The sequence below is a fragment of the Culicoides brevitarsis genome, chromosome 1, assembly GCF_036172545.1.
Source record: "Culicoides brevitarsis isolate CSIRO-B50_1 chromosome 1, AGI_CSIRO_Cbre_v1, whole genome shotgun sequence".
NCBI lineage: Eukaryota > Metazoa > Arthropoda > Insecta > Diptera > Ceratopogonidae > Culicoides > Culicoides brevitarsis.
In genome coordinates this window covers 39,736,862-39,751,052 of record NC_087085.1, presented here as the reverse complement: position 1 = coordinate 39,751,052, position 14,191 = coordinate 39,736,862, and the positions used below count along the sequence as shown (strand labels likewise).

At 28.1% G+C, this 14,191-nt stretch overlaps 3 protein-coding genes across 3 annotated transcripts in view; all 3 read right to left on the bottom strand.

Moving 5' to 3' along the window:
• LOC134827137 (uncharacterized) overlaps window positions 1-2,499 on the bottom strand; it is a 77,921-nt gene extending 75,422 nt beyond the window's left edge. The window contains exons 1-2 of the mRNA XM_063839691.1: window positions 2,247-2,499; window positions 2,036-2,184 (exon numbers count right to left, since the gene is read on the bottom strand). Of these exons, the coding sequence (XP_063695761.1) occupies window positions 2,036-2,184; window positions 2,247-2,367 (270 nt within the window). The 5' untranslated portion in view covers window positions 2,368-2,499. The remainder of the gene's footprint in view (window positions 1-2,035; window positions 2,185-2,246) is intronic.
• A 4,044-nt stretch (window positions 2,500-6,543) lies between these two features.
• LOC134835483 (solute carrier family 35 member B1 homolog) lies at window positions 6,544-7,886 on the bottom strand. Its single transcript, XM_063850365.1, has 2 exons — window positions 7,501-7,886; window positions 6,544-7,437 (listed from the first exon to the last, which is right to left on the bottom strand). The coding sequence occupies exons 1-2, from the start codon at window positions 7,697-7,699 to the stop codon at window positions 6,629-6,631; spliced, it is 1,008 nt and encodes a 335-aa protein (XP_063706435.1). The 5' UTR covers window positions 7,700-7,886; the 3' UTR covers window positions 6,544-6,628.
• A 1,160-nt stretch (window positions 7,887-9,046) lies between these two features.
• On the bottom strand, window positions 9,047-12,556 carry LOC134835630 (solute carrier family 35 member B1 homolog). Its single transcript, XM_063850544.1, has 3 exons — window positions 12,188-12,556; window positions 10,935-11,293; window positions 9,047-10,018 (listed from the first exon to the last, which is right to left on the bottom strand). Exons 1-3 carry the CDS (start codon window positions 12,399-12,401, stop codon window positions 9,503-9,505), a joined length of 1,089 nt encoding a protein of 362 aa, XP_063706614.1. The 5' UTR covers window positions 12,402-12,556; the 3' UTR covers window positions 9,047-9,502.
• Window positions 12,557-14,191: the final 1,635 nt, after the last annotated feature.

The window sequence follows — 14,191 nt, the reverse complement described above, 5'->3', positions numbered from 1 at the left end:
ATATTTTCTTATACAGATAATTTCCGAAGTATTTAATTGGCTTCACTTAATTTTTTTTTGTCGTAACAATTTTCACGAATTATTTTATTTTTCTTTATCGATTTTCGATGCCAAATGCCACACAAAATATTAATCAAATTGATAGTAATACTTGTACAGTAAAAAAAACAACACTAAAAATTTTTTTTATATGACGATCACTTTCAATTAATTCCAATATATTTTTTTTGCAAGTTACTGGAATTTAGGTATGCACAATTTCCGTAAATACTGTCCGATTGCAGCGTTGCGATTTGCGACAATTGCTCTGCAAATTATTTCGTTTTATCACTTTTGAGGGTCGCGAATTTGCATTTAATTTATTTAAATTCTGCTTTTTTAATTCTCTCTGATCGTACAATCGATTCGTACTAAAGAGCAGGATAGACTCAGACTGACGTAAGTTACCGGAATATGGAATGGGGTTATGTACTGAAGTGTTTTCGTTAGGCGGTAACAAATTTGGAATTAATTTTTTGTAAGTTGAAGTTACTTAGGGGAGGGAGATTTATTTTATTTTTAATTTAGTGAACAGTGTTATAATAAAAAAAATATAATTTATATATTTTTTATAAAAATAATTTTTTTAAAGTTTTCATAAAATTTGAAATAAATCGAAGTCGAGAAGTAACAAGGTAAGTAAAGATCTTTACATTTTTTTATTATTTTTTTTTTAAATATATTTTTGTGTTTTACAGTTTTGGTAAAGTATCTTTTTTAAAAGATGTAACGACAATTGGTTAAAATAATATGAAATACAATTTGAAAACCTCTCCAAAAATATTTTTTGACAAAACTCGACATTGTATCCATACATATTAAGGTATTTGGTTTATGAACTTAGATAAAACGAACAAAGGAATACATAGAAACAAAAGTTGGTCAGACACATATGGAGTGCGAAACCATTTACAAAGCGGTTCAGAAATTAGAATTGAATGGCACAAACCGAAAATCTACGAAAAGAACCCAGACTCGCCTGTATCTCCATCAAAAAAAGGAAAGAATGTCTTAGTTTGTCGTACTGAACAAGTCGCGACTATTAGCAATGAGTTGCGTGATGCAATTAGTCAATTGGGGAAAACAAAATCAATTTCAGTGACTCTGTCAAAACCATGGTAAAATCAAGAACTACGTGACATGAAAGTAAAGAGAAATACTGGAAGTAAAAGTAATTAAAGATTGTCTTTAACATTTTAATACGTTTAACAAATTTCAGTTGGTTCGTGGAAATATTTTGTTAAACACTGATCGATCTGCTGAACTATTAAGTTATAATGAGTCGTGTAAAATGTTGACATAGAAATTATGTTGGCATCATATCAACATAAGTTGATGCCTTTTACTGAGTTACAAAAAGAAGAAGAACAACAACTCAACTGGACGACTGCAAGTCTTTTTTAAAATAACGTCTAATCGTTTAAATTTTTATGAATATGAAAATTGAGAAAAATTTCTCACTTACTATCTTCGTATAAGTCATACGGGGTAACATTCCATATACCAAACACAAACTTGCATCCCCCTTATTATCTCTAATTGGTATAAACGACGTGCGCCGTATATCTTCTACACATCCCATACACGTCTCCAGCGTAAATCGACGTAAGACTGACAGTTTGCGCAAACGTTATTGGATTTAAAATTCGCTGGAAGCCAATGAACGTTAAAGTTTACATTTGCTCAAATTTTGTTTCTTCGCGCATTAATCTTCCCATGTCCTCCATTGACTCAAACAAATAAACCAATCTGACATCTCATTCATCATTTCTCGCATAAACAAACAAATCGATTTCTGATTTGTGCTCGATTAGCATCGCCATCAGTTTCCATTCACATGATTCGTGTGCAATAAATTTCACAAATATCACGTAAGAAGATGAATAATTTATTCGTTTGTTGTTTTTTTTTCGATGCGCGATTTCTCTCCGCCTTTTTAGTTTGCGAAGGTAAGAGAGAAGGAAATTTATCAATGAAACATTTTTTTTAAACTCACCACAATTCGTTTGTCGTCGTCAAAATCCCATTCGGGCGATGGTTGTTTCTCCTGCGGCGGAGTACCGATCGATGGGGAGCCATGAGGCTCTTCTGGAATCACGGAGAATCGACTTCGCCCGAGAAAGGGAGATGCAGGAGCGTAATTTGCTATAGAAAAAATAACTTTTGAAGGATTTCCAAAAGAAATTTTGAGATTTTTTAAAACTTACGTGAATGAGGGACTAATCGAAATCGACCAACTGTTTTAACTTCAGCAGCTACTCCACTCGCATCTTCTTCAATTTCTTTATTTGGCGACTTTGAACGCCAAGATGATTTGGATGTTGCCATTTTTGGTTAATTTTGTTTGTTTATTTAGTTTAATTTACAAGATTTGAAATTTTTTGAACTTTAAAATTCTTTTTTTTTATAGAAAAATATTTTTTTTGTTAATTTTTGTATTTTTTATTGCGATTATTGCACTTTAACGACACTTTTTCACTATGCCTTATCACGATTTTCATGAATTTCATCATTTGTATGAAAACAATTTTATTTTGGTTTGTGAATTTTGTTATTTTGTAACACTAATTGCAATTGTTGGTCGTAAATCCTATTAAAAACGCAAACAAACAAACAATAAGGAAACTATGTTGACAAAATATCAATGTTTTGCTTTGGTTTCGGCGAAATTTTAATTTATCACGGCAGAAAATGTGTAAAAATTTCATGTAGGTGTCGCAGTTCGTGAGTCATTCATAAGATTTTTTTTTATATTTTTAATTTGTTTGCACGATAAAAATAAAATGTGTGTGTCATTTTTTCCTCATTAACCATATCGACCAGCTCAACACGAATCGTATTGACATTCATCGTTCGTTTGTTTTTTTTTGCACGGATATTTAAGCAATCAAGTGACCAGCTTTTAAATTTTCTTCGACGAGAAAAATCAATAGCGCACGACTCATAAATTATAAAATAAAACTGCAAAATGTAGGACAATATTATAAGGTACAATTGTGTCTTTTGTATGAAATTTATGTCTATGAAGGAAAGAAAGTGCTACAATGTCGTCGTTTTATTTTTATTTTAAACACACAAAGATTCTTTCATGCGACCCAGTAATTTATTTCCGATTATGACGGTAAATAAAAGTTCTACGTTGTAATAAAGACTCGCGTTTGTGAGAAATAAAAATAATAGACCTTGACTCGTGAAAAATTTCTAAAAAATTAAAGAAAACTAAAAATTAAATGGGAAATTCGAAAAAACTAACATGATTTTAAATAAAAATTAATTAAGTAAATTTAAAATAAATTTAAATAAAAAAATTAAAATATATAGGTTTGTAACTTGCAAATCTAAAATTGGATGAAATAAAATTTTTATTATAATTTTTAGTATTTTTTGATTCGATGAAATTGTTTTTACAAAGGAACTTGATGAAAAAAAAAATTAATTTAATTTTCGAATAATTTTTTTTATCAAAATTAAAAATTATTTCTGTAAACCTATATAATTTTTTTCTCGAAAAAAAATTAAAAATTTCTTTAAAAAAAAATTTAGTTAAAAAAAATCAAATTTCAATTTAAAATAAAACTTTTTTTATTTTTTTTTTAAAAAATTAATTTAATTTATTTTTTTTTTAAAAAATATTTAAAAATAAAAAAAAAATTTAAAAATATTGTTAATTAAAAAAAAAATAAATATAAAATAAAGTATAAAAGGATGAAAGTTTTTTTTAAATATTAAAAAATTTTAAATATAATTTTTGTTGAAATTTTAATTTATTTCATTTAATTTTTTAAAATTAAAATTTTATGAAAATGAAAAAAAAATATTTAAATAAAAATTAAAATAAAATAAAATATTTTATATTAAAAATTAAAAAAATCAATCAAAATTAAATTTAGTTTTAAATTTAAAATCAATAAAAAAATTAAATTAAAATTCATTAAATAAAATTTAATATAAAATTTTCTAACAAAATTTTTGCATGACAAAAAAAATTTCACGTAGTGCAAATTTTCTCACATTCTCTTTCCCAATCGAAAACTTCAAGACAACCTCCTAAACATTAAAAATTTACAAACCAGTCGCTCCCATCAGTCTCAACGACGACATCGTGCCATCGTGTGTGTGACCTACTTGCAACTAGAATGCACCTGTTAATGTGAGACATTCTGGCATCAAAACGTAAACATACTTCGATCACAAGAAAGCAACAACACTCAACAGTTGCAGTATAGAAAAAAATTAAATCACCATTCGTCTAAAAAACATGCAAACAATGAAGGTCAAGTAGACGATCCCTTTTCTTTCTTCTTCTATAAAAATATTTTTTTTTTAATTCAATCAGAGTATGTAATGCAACTTTGCACACAATGCCAATCTAATTATAAGCACTCGGGGAAAAAACACTGATTGACTCAATTTTTCTTTGCATGTCATCACAGGGAATTGCCAAAATATTTCACAATCCTTTTTTTTTTCTTTGGGTTTCGCACAGATGCAACATTATGCAATCGCGAAGGAAAAAAAAATTACCGGTCGATGACAAAAAATTAAAACAATGCTAAAAATTCATGTTTTTCTTCCGAGAATATTTTTAACGTGTCGCGGAACGTGGGTCGGTTCATGTGCGTGTGCCCGTGATTAAAATGTTTCTATTTTTGGGTAAAAAATAACATTAAACCTCACTTCATGAAATTTTCACATTTTCATTTTTTTTTCTCTTTTATTTCTTCAAAAAGCACATTTCGGGCCAAATTATTGCCTTTTTTATTATTTCACCTTTTTTTCTAATTTTTCATATTTACGTCTCTCACGATGATGAACTTTTGCAGAGAGAGACCTTATCCGTATACTTTGTAGGCGAATTTTTATTCGATTTATTATTGTTTAATTTTTTCTTCTTCAAAACACTTTTCGCATATTTTCCGCTTGAATATTACATAATTTACACTTTTTTGCACGTAAAATGTCGTTTTGCGCGACTTTCGAGGATTTTTATGCGTTTTTTGGGGTACCGCAGTGTCGTTGGCAAAGCTGGAAGTTTCCTCAAGTGCAAGAAAATACAGAAAATTTCCGTTTGTAAAAAAGTCAAAACGCGATTTCCGTCAAAATATGATCGCCATCATATCTGTACTGAATGAAAATTGTAGCATTTTATTTGGGAAAAGTGTACATCATGTTTGAGTGTCGCCAATAATGCGCGAATTTTCACGAAGTCTATGCCAGGTATGGGCTGTACGTGTCGTAGAGGGCGGAAAATCACACACGAACGAACGGGTGAGGTGAATGAGACCGGCTGTTCGGATCAGATGTTTATGCGCAAAGGTGGTTTTTTCGTTGAAATGAGGGGGTTTCGCGTTGGAACCGAAAAGTGTGTACGAGAGGAGGGTGCAATGTTTTGGTTTTGTTGCAGTTGCACTTCGGATACTTTGTGTACTGTTTACATGTTTTTTTTTCGTGTGACTTGTTTCTCGCTCTCTCTAATGAATTGTTTGTTTTATGATCATTGAAAATTATTTTTGCAGCATTTTTGTGCGATGAAGGACTTTTTTTCGTGGAAAATTGAAGTTGGAAAATATTTTTGGAAGTAAATTTAATTTAATTTTTTTTTTAATTTTTGAGAAATTTATTAAATTATTGCCTATTTAGGTTCGAAAATTCGTCAGATAAAAAAATAAAATAAATAAAAAAAAATCAAAAATAATAATTATCAATTGGTCTTCTATCAAAGAATTTTAATTGAAAATAAATATTTTTTTTTATTTTCCGAAAAAATTATAAAAATCCTTAATAAATTTTCTCATTTTTTCATTAAAATTGCAACTTTTATAAATTTTTCAAAAAAATGTTGAAAAAATGAATTCTTTCGCCAAAAGTACAATTTTTTAATATTTACTCGAAAAAAATATAAAAAAAAATCAATATAAAAATGGTAAAAATGTTTATGAAATTTTTTAACATATTGTTGAAAAATAATGTAATATTTTCTATTTTTTTTTAATAAAAATCCATGGATTTTTTTTTTTTAAATAAATAAAAAAATTTCTTATGATTTCAATGATAAATTTTTAAAGCTAATTTAAAAAAAAAATAAAAAAAAAAAAAAAAAATTTCTTAAATTTTTAAATTTTTTTGAAATTTTTTATTTAGTTAAATAACATCAAAATTTGTTTTTTTTAGTTAAAAAAATTAATTAATATTTTTAATATTTAATAATTAAAATTAATAAATTTTTTTTTCATGAAAATCAAATTTCAAGAATTTTTCAAACACAAACGAATTTTATGAATCATAAATTAAATTTTTTATAAATTTTTGGAGACCTTCATTTACTAAAAAATAAAAAATTTTCATCCAAAATTACGAAATTTTTTCAAAAAAAAATACTAAAAAAATTTAGATTTTAAATAAATAATTTTTCAATTTTTTTTTTGAAAATGATAAAAAAAATACTTAAAATAATTCCATCATATTTTTTTTTAAATTTTTCAAATAAAATACGAAAATTTCCATAAATAGATTTAATTTATTGATAAAAAATATTTTTTCCTATAATAATTGTCTATTTAGCCATCTTTCCTGTCATTTATTTCGCCTCTTAACGATCTCCATCGGCTTTCAATAAACTCTCCTTCTGCTCTTTGTCTTTGCCACTGACAGGTTTCGGTTTTCTCTTGCCCGTGATCATATCAGCAAAAAGTCCCGTGAATACCAAAACCGCTCCGAACCATTGTCGAGCAGCGAGAGGATTTCCGAAGAAAATAACCGAAAAAAGAACCGTGAAGAATTTTCGCGTTGTTGTAACGACAGAACACGCAAGAGGTCCAAATGCTGAAACCATCATAAAAATGAACAATTGACCCAAGGCGCCGCAAATACTCAAACCCAGCAAATGTTGCAACAATTCCGGATGCCGATGTGTGAATTGCAAAAACGCCAAACCTTCACCGGACAAAATCAAAGCCGTGAAAACCATAATTGTGCTCCAAAAATTCATCGAGAGCATCATGTACTGCCCAGATGGGGCACTGTGAGCTCGCATTCGCTCCTGAATGGCGCCCGTTAGCCCATCCATGGATAAACTGAGGAAAAGTAAGAGTTCGCCGAGTCCCGCATTGGTCGATTCTTTGTTCACTTTTCCTTCTTTGTACATAAACAAGGCAACTCCGAGCACGATGAGGAGGACGTAGAAGTATTTTTGTAACGTATAAGACTTGCGCCCAAGCAAAACGCCCAAAATCATCACGGGAATGGGTTTAGCTGACTTGGCGATGACTTGTGTGGGGTAAGCGACCCATTGAAGTGCCATATTGGAGCTGATCATCGCGAGAAGGTACGTCAAAGCGCTGCTGAAGTAGAAAAATGTTGGAGTTCCGTCGTTCGGTTGAGGTTTCGACAGTAAAATACCTAAAAAATCACAAAAAAATTAAAAATATTTTTAAAAAATTAAAAAAAAAAATCAAATCTTACACTTTGCAAAGGCCCAATTACAAAAACATTGAACGCCAACAAGAGCCAAAGTAAAAGTGAATCTTTCTCCTTTCTTGCCATCTTCGTGTAATTCTTCGCCATAACGACCTCGCGTGATTTTTTCTTGCAATATTCCGAACATGAAGTAGCATACGAATATGCCAACGGCACAAATTAGCAATTTTTTTGTATCTGACATGATTTTTTTTTTTTTTTTTTGAAACGAAGCGATTTATAAATAAATAATTTTTATGCGAAGTCAGATGCACTTGAAGACAATTTTCGCAGAAGACTGAATGGTAAACGGTACAAATCACGGGAATTACTCTCACTTTTATGTCAGCATTGCACTTTTTTGCACATTAATCTTGATGGACTTGATAAGTCGGTGCTACTGAAGGAAAAACAATCAACAAATCACACGTCAGATGATTGCAAGAGGGATTTGGAGGCACGTAACGGAGTGATCCGGAGATGGTAAGTTTTTTAAAGTGACCGTTTGGGATTGTTCATTCATGAAATGTTGGTTTTCTATGCAGAAAAAATTAACTGAAGTGAGTTTTGTTTAATTTTTGATTTTTTTCTCATAAATTTTGTGTAATTTTATTTAAAAAATTATTAAAAAAAAATTTTTTTTAGCAGGCTATTTACGATAGTATTTGTAATTAAAATTTGAAAACAAAATAAAAAAAATTGATGAAAAAATAAAAAAAAAAATCAAATAATTTAACAAATTGCATATATAAAAAATCATTAAATTATTTCAAAATTATTATTAAAATTTTACTTTAAATATTTTTTTATTTTAAATAATTTTTTTAATTTAAAATCTTTTTATTAAAATAAATATTAATTTTTTTTATTTAAATTTAAATAAAGATTCATTAAAATTATTTCTTTTTTTTTCATTAATTTTTTTCCATTTAAATATTTTCAAATATTTTATTTTAATTTAATAATAATAATTTTTATTTATTTTAAATATTTTTTTACTAAACATTTTTTTTTAAATATCGATTTTTTTTTTATTTTTATTATTTTAATGCTTTATAAAAATTATTTTTTTTATCATTAAAAGTTCACTTATTTTCGATTTGTGTGTAAATTTATTAAGATTTTAATTTATTTTGAATTGAATTTTTTGAAAATTTAAATTTAAAAAAAAGTTTTTTTGAACCCTCAATTTGCCTTTAAATTAAAAAAAATTAAATTTAAAAAAATTAATTCAAATTAAATTAAATTTAAATTTAAAAAATATTTCATGTCAAATTTTTGTCACATTTTGATTAAAATTCCAAATCGTAAAATATTTTGACTCAAAAATTAAATAAATAATATTTTTATGAAACTTCTCAAGAGGCCTTACCTTATCTTACTCTTACTTTATCTCTTTCTTTCGGTAGTATAAATTTTATACTATAAAATTTTTGTAAGATTTTTTTGCCTTATTTATTTTTCATTTAATAAAAAAAATATAATTAAAAAAAAAATAATTTTTGCCTTCATTTTATAAAAAATCATTTTAAACGCAAATTTTTGAATTGTCTAAAAATTAATTTTCTATTTATTTAATATTGTTCTTTCTTTTAAACTTTTATTCTAATGTCTTATTTCACTAATTCGGTTTTCTGTAAATATATTTTTTTTTCTTATTTAATACCTACAATTGTTTAAAAAAATATCAATGAATCTATTGTTACGTAAAAAAAATCATTCTTAGGTTTCGTTTGATTAAATGTAAAAAAATTTGACTACTTTACACTAATAACGGTAGTAATTGTCGCTACATTTTATGGATCCGGGTTATAAATTATCTAAAACGCGCGTGTACATAAAAGTAAGTAAAAAAACAAAAAACAAGTGAGGTATAAAGTTGCTTGACACAGGTTTACATTAATTTTTGGTTTTATGACTTTTTTCCATTTTGCATTATTTAAATTTCAATTACGTCATTGTTTTATCATTTTGACAATTGTTTGCTAAAAAATAAATTATTTTTTTGTTAAACCTTCTCTTCAGTTTTTTCTTCCTTCTTTTCGTCGTCGCTGAACGGACTTTCGGGCGTCGCTAACGGTACATTGTTCGTTTTATCCGTATCTGGATCTGTGGTTGGCAATGCTTGCACTTCCTCACGTTTTGGTTTTTTGTTGAAGAACATGTCGCCGAACAAACCGCCAAAAACGAAAACGGTACCGATCCATTGATGGATCGCAAGTGGATTTTGGAAGAAAATAACGGAAAACATTACGGTGAAAAATTTACGGGTTGTCGTGACAATTGAGCACGGAAGTGGTCCAAAGTGCGAAACCATGTAGAAGATGCAAACTTGTCCCAAGCCGCCAGCAAGTGCCATGAGAGCGAGATGTTGAAGGACTTCCGGATGACGTGAGACGAAGCCAATAAAGTGTGTCGCTTCGCCGGTAGCAAAAGTTGCAACGATGAGAATTGTCGCACTGAGACCGTTCATCATTAACATCATTGAGAAGGGAGCGGGAGATGATTCTTTGCGAATGCGTTCCTGAGGGAGATAACAAAAGAGAGAAAAATATGAAAAAGAATTCAATTAAGGTAAGTACGAATAATGATTAATGACAATTTTTTGAATAAAGATATAAATTTTCCATTATTTTAAGTTTGAATTAGCAAGAAAGCGATTTTCAAATTTTTAACGTCGATTTTGAATTGACATTTGCATTTTTTTTGCTTCAATTTAAAATGTCAAATGTCAATTCAAAAAATTACCGTTGAAAATTTGAAAATCGCTTTTGCTAATTCAAATAAAAAATTGTAAAAGCTTCAAAAAAACATTTTTTAAACAAATTTTATCTTTTTATTAAGATTTAAAATTATTTTTCTTTGAATAAGCAAAATAATGACTTGTCAACGGTAATTTTTTAAATTGACATTTTAGGACTAAAAGTTTTTTTTAAGCTAATTTAATATTTTTTGATATTTTCAAAAAGATTATCTTCAGTTTTATTCAAAATTTTTGTATTTAGTTCAACCAATTGAACTTAATTCTTTAAAAATTTTAACGGTCATTTTTTTTTAAATTGACATTTTCGAAATTTGATTGAAATTTTTACTGTTTGAAGGTCATTTTTACAATTTTTTATATATTCAAATTAAATTTCCTCAGAAAACCTTCGAAATATTTTTATCTTGATGAAATATGAAACACTTTTGCTGATTGCATCTACTCCATATAGATGAAATTTCGTAACTTGAGACGCTTCTATTATATAATTAGGTGCACTTAATTTAATCTAAATATCAAAAACAACTGCTCGTAATATTTTTGAAACCTTGAAAAAATCTATCGGATCATTTGCATTAAAATTGAAATCCGATACAAATTCTCAAGAACAATTCTCATCAGCATAATTTTATATCCAGAAAAAAATATATCATTGAGTAAACAATCGTGTTTTTACCTCAAAACCGCCACAGAGCCCGTCCAAGAGCAAACTTGCGAGCAGCAACAATTCGCCGTACCACACCTTTTCCTTTACGCCCTTATCTTTCTTGCCCTCGTAGATAAATAATGCAACGCCGATGACAATTATGAAGACAAATAAATACTTTTTCCACGTGTACTTTCGTTTGCCGATCAGCGCCGTCAGAATAATTGTCGGAATGGGCTTTGCGGATTTTGCAACGACTTGAATTGGATATGCGACCCATTTGAGAGCCATGTTACTGCACAACATCGCGGACAAGTAGGCAATTGCGGCAATCAAGTAGAGAAGTTTTCGTGAAGTGTCTTTCTTTTCGCGCGCTGCTAAATGACCAACTGTTGAAGATAATAAAAAAAAAAAAAATTGGGGTGAGTTTTGAGTTAATTTTTTAAAGAAGGCAGTGAAGTATGGAATTGTGACCACAGATCGTTATCTCTACTCGAGTGAAACTTGAGAGATATGTCAACTTTAAAACAACCCTTTTTATATGGTTTTGTCAGGTAATATAGCACAATTTTATACTTGAAGTAAAATATCACATTTTGCTCATTAATTTTTTCTTTTTAATTTTTTTTTTATATTTTTTATAAAATTATTCAAAAAAAAAAAATCACATTTATTTAAATTATATTTTTTTAATTATTTTTTTTATTTTTATTAATTTTTTAAATATTTTTTTATTTTTTTTTTTTTAAATTCTTTTATAAAAATATCACACTTTAAATAAAATATTTAGATTTTATTTAATTGATTTTTTTGATTATTTTTCTTATTATTTAAACTCATTTAATTTTTTAAAACTTATTTTTATAAAAATATCACATTTATTTTAATTGAATAATTTGATATTTTGTTTTAATTAATTTAATAAAATAAATTAATTTTTTAAATTTTGTAATTATTTTTTTTTATTTTATTAATTTCCATTTTATTAGTATGAATTTTGTTGTTTATTTATTTATTTTTTTTTATTTTCAAATTTTGTAAATTATTTATTAATTTAATTTAAAGTTTTTTATTAATTTATTAAATTTTTATGATTTTTTTAGATTTTAATTTTTTATTCATTTAAATTTTTAACTGATTTAATTTTTTTAATATAATTTTTTCTTAATTTTTTCACTTCACTCCATTAATTTTTTTTTGTATTTTAGATTTCGTCACATTTTCATCATCACCATTTTCACTGACGCAACAAAAAGTAAACCTTGACGGAAAATTCGTCTCACCTTGGGCACACAAGTAGTAGAAGAGACACAAAAATCCAACAAGTGCCTGAAAATACTCAAATTTCTCGGGTTCTGTGCCCTCTTCCTCGCCGCCATAGGTACGTCTCGTAACGCGTTCCTGCAAAACTCCAAACGCAAAAAAGCACAAAAACACACCGAGAGCCGCTGTACACAATTTCAGCGTTGCCACTGACACATAATTCGTAAGAGGCATTTTTATTTATTTTTTTTTTCTAATTTATTTTTTTAATAATAATTAATTTTTTCGAATTTTCGCGCTAAAAATATTCTCCGACTAACAAAAATATCGGATTATTTACTGTAGCAACAAACACGGATACCGACAAAAATTCTGTCCGCACCGCATGCCGTTCCGAATCAGACTAACGATGAACGAACAAAAACGTACGGTGACGGTAACGACGCATAGAAACTTCACTTTGAATTGAATTTCAGAATTCATTCAAACAATTTCAAATATACAGGGAAATGTTTTTTGAGTGATTTTTATATAGAAACGAGAAGAGATTTTTTTTTGTTGATGCAGAGTCAGACTTTTGTGACAAGAGAAGAATTAAGTCCAAAAGTAAATAAACATCAACAAAAGATAAGTATGTCTTTTCCATTCTTGAGATGAGTAAATAACAAATTTTGGGAGATAAACGAATTTTTGATATGAAGCTACCTAAAATTCTGTTAGACTTGTTAGCACGTTCAGCTCAAATAATAATTGTTGATGATCGTTTTTTCTTTATTATTATAGGAACACGAAAATTTACGTTAATCCATGTGTTTTGGTAAGTTTTTGTGAGATTTCATACGTTTGTATGGGTGGCAGATAATAACAATAAAAGTCATTTCACACTCATCTTGATAAACATTTTACAACGTTTTGCAATTAAATTTCTTTAAGAAAAGATGCTTAGATTTATTTTTAGGGGAATGAGCGGGAACGATTAAAATTTTTACATTGTAAGTGCACAAAAACCCTCCTAAACAAATAATCTTCGAACAAAAAATGAATGATCTCATGATGTAGTCATTACAAAGTATACAAAGTAGAATGAAGTGGCATATGGTCGATCATCGGTTTGTTGATACCCAGAAACACGAATGGTTTTTTGAAATTTTTGGGAACGACAATGAAATTACATTATTGATCGGGTATTGAAAGGCACGTAATGATGTTTTAAGTTTTCAGGGGTAGGTCAGGTAATTTTTTTTTAACCATGGATAGGTAAGTATTTTGACTTTTATGATTTTTTTAAATTATGAAGATGAATATTAATTTAAAACTTTTGATTTTTTTTTCAGATTGATCTTCACAAAAAGCTTCACTTTGGTTTCAGCTTAAATTAAGCATTGAAAGCCAAAATCAAACTTTCAACATCATTTTTAATCATGGAAGCCTAAATTAGAAGCCATAGTCTGAGGAGGATTTCCTTCTGAATCATCTTTGAAGATTATCATCAACTCTTTAAAATTCTGTAGAGTTAACCGGCATAAAAATTCAATTCCAAGTAAGTATAAAGAGTATCCTGAATGACACGGAGTTACTTGACGTGAAGCAAAGAGTTTACTTTAACGCCCTGAAACTTATCGACAAAACCAAGAATGATCTGCTCCTGGAATACTTGACAGAAAGATTAACAACAGTTACAACCTTATGGTTTTCGAAGAAGAAGCGATTTCAGTTTGCCAAATTATCTGACGATGTAACGTCCTCAATTCAGCTTAACTTGCTTAAATCCTTTACCTGTCAAAGTGTGTTCCGCTAAAGAGCGGCGGCTATAAAAACGACAACAAATGTTTCATTATTTCTCTGGCCAACATTTGAGACGAGAGTTCTAACTACAAAGAATTCAAGAGCATTTTTTAGAGAACTTGAAAATGTTTGTGAAATCCAATTTTTTGTCATTCTAAACTACAAAACAAAGAGCACGGAGTAAACATTAAATGAACTACCCCTCAATATCGCTTACATTTCAACAAAATATCAAATTT

What these genes read in the sequence shown, in the direction of transcription:
- LOC134835483 (XM_063850365.1), bottom strand. Translation starts at nt 7,699, where the DNA reads ATGTCAGATACAAAAAAATTGCTAATTTGTGCCGTTGGCATATTCGTA. An exon ending in TAATTGGGCCTTTGCAAAGT is followed by an intron (nt 7,438 to 7,500) that starts GTAAGATTTGAT and finishes GTGATTTTTTAG; the next exon opens with GTATTTTACTGTCGAAACCT.
- LOC134835630 (XM_063850544.1), bottom strand. Translation starts at nt 12,401, where the DNA reads ATGCCTCTTACGAATTATGTGTCAGTGGCAACGCTGAAATTGTGTACA. An exon ending in CTACTACTTGTGTGCCCAAG is followed by an intron (nt 11,294 to 12,187) that starts GTGAGACGAATT and finishes TATCTTCAACAG; the next exon opens with TTGGTCATTTAGCAGCGCGC. An exon ending in GGCTCTGTGGCGGTTTTGAG is followed by an intron (nt 10,019 to 10,934) that starts GTAAAAACACGA and finishes TATCTCCCTCAG; the next exon opens with GAACGCATTCGCAAAGAATC.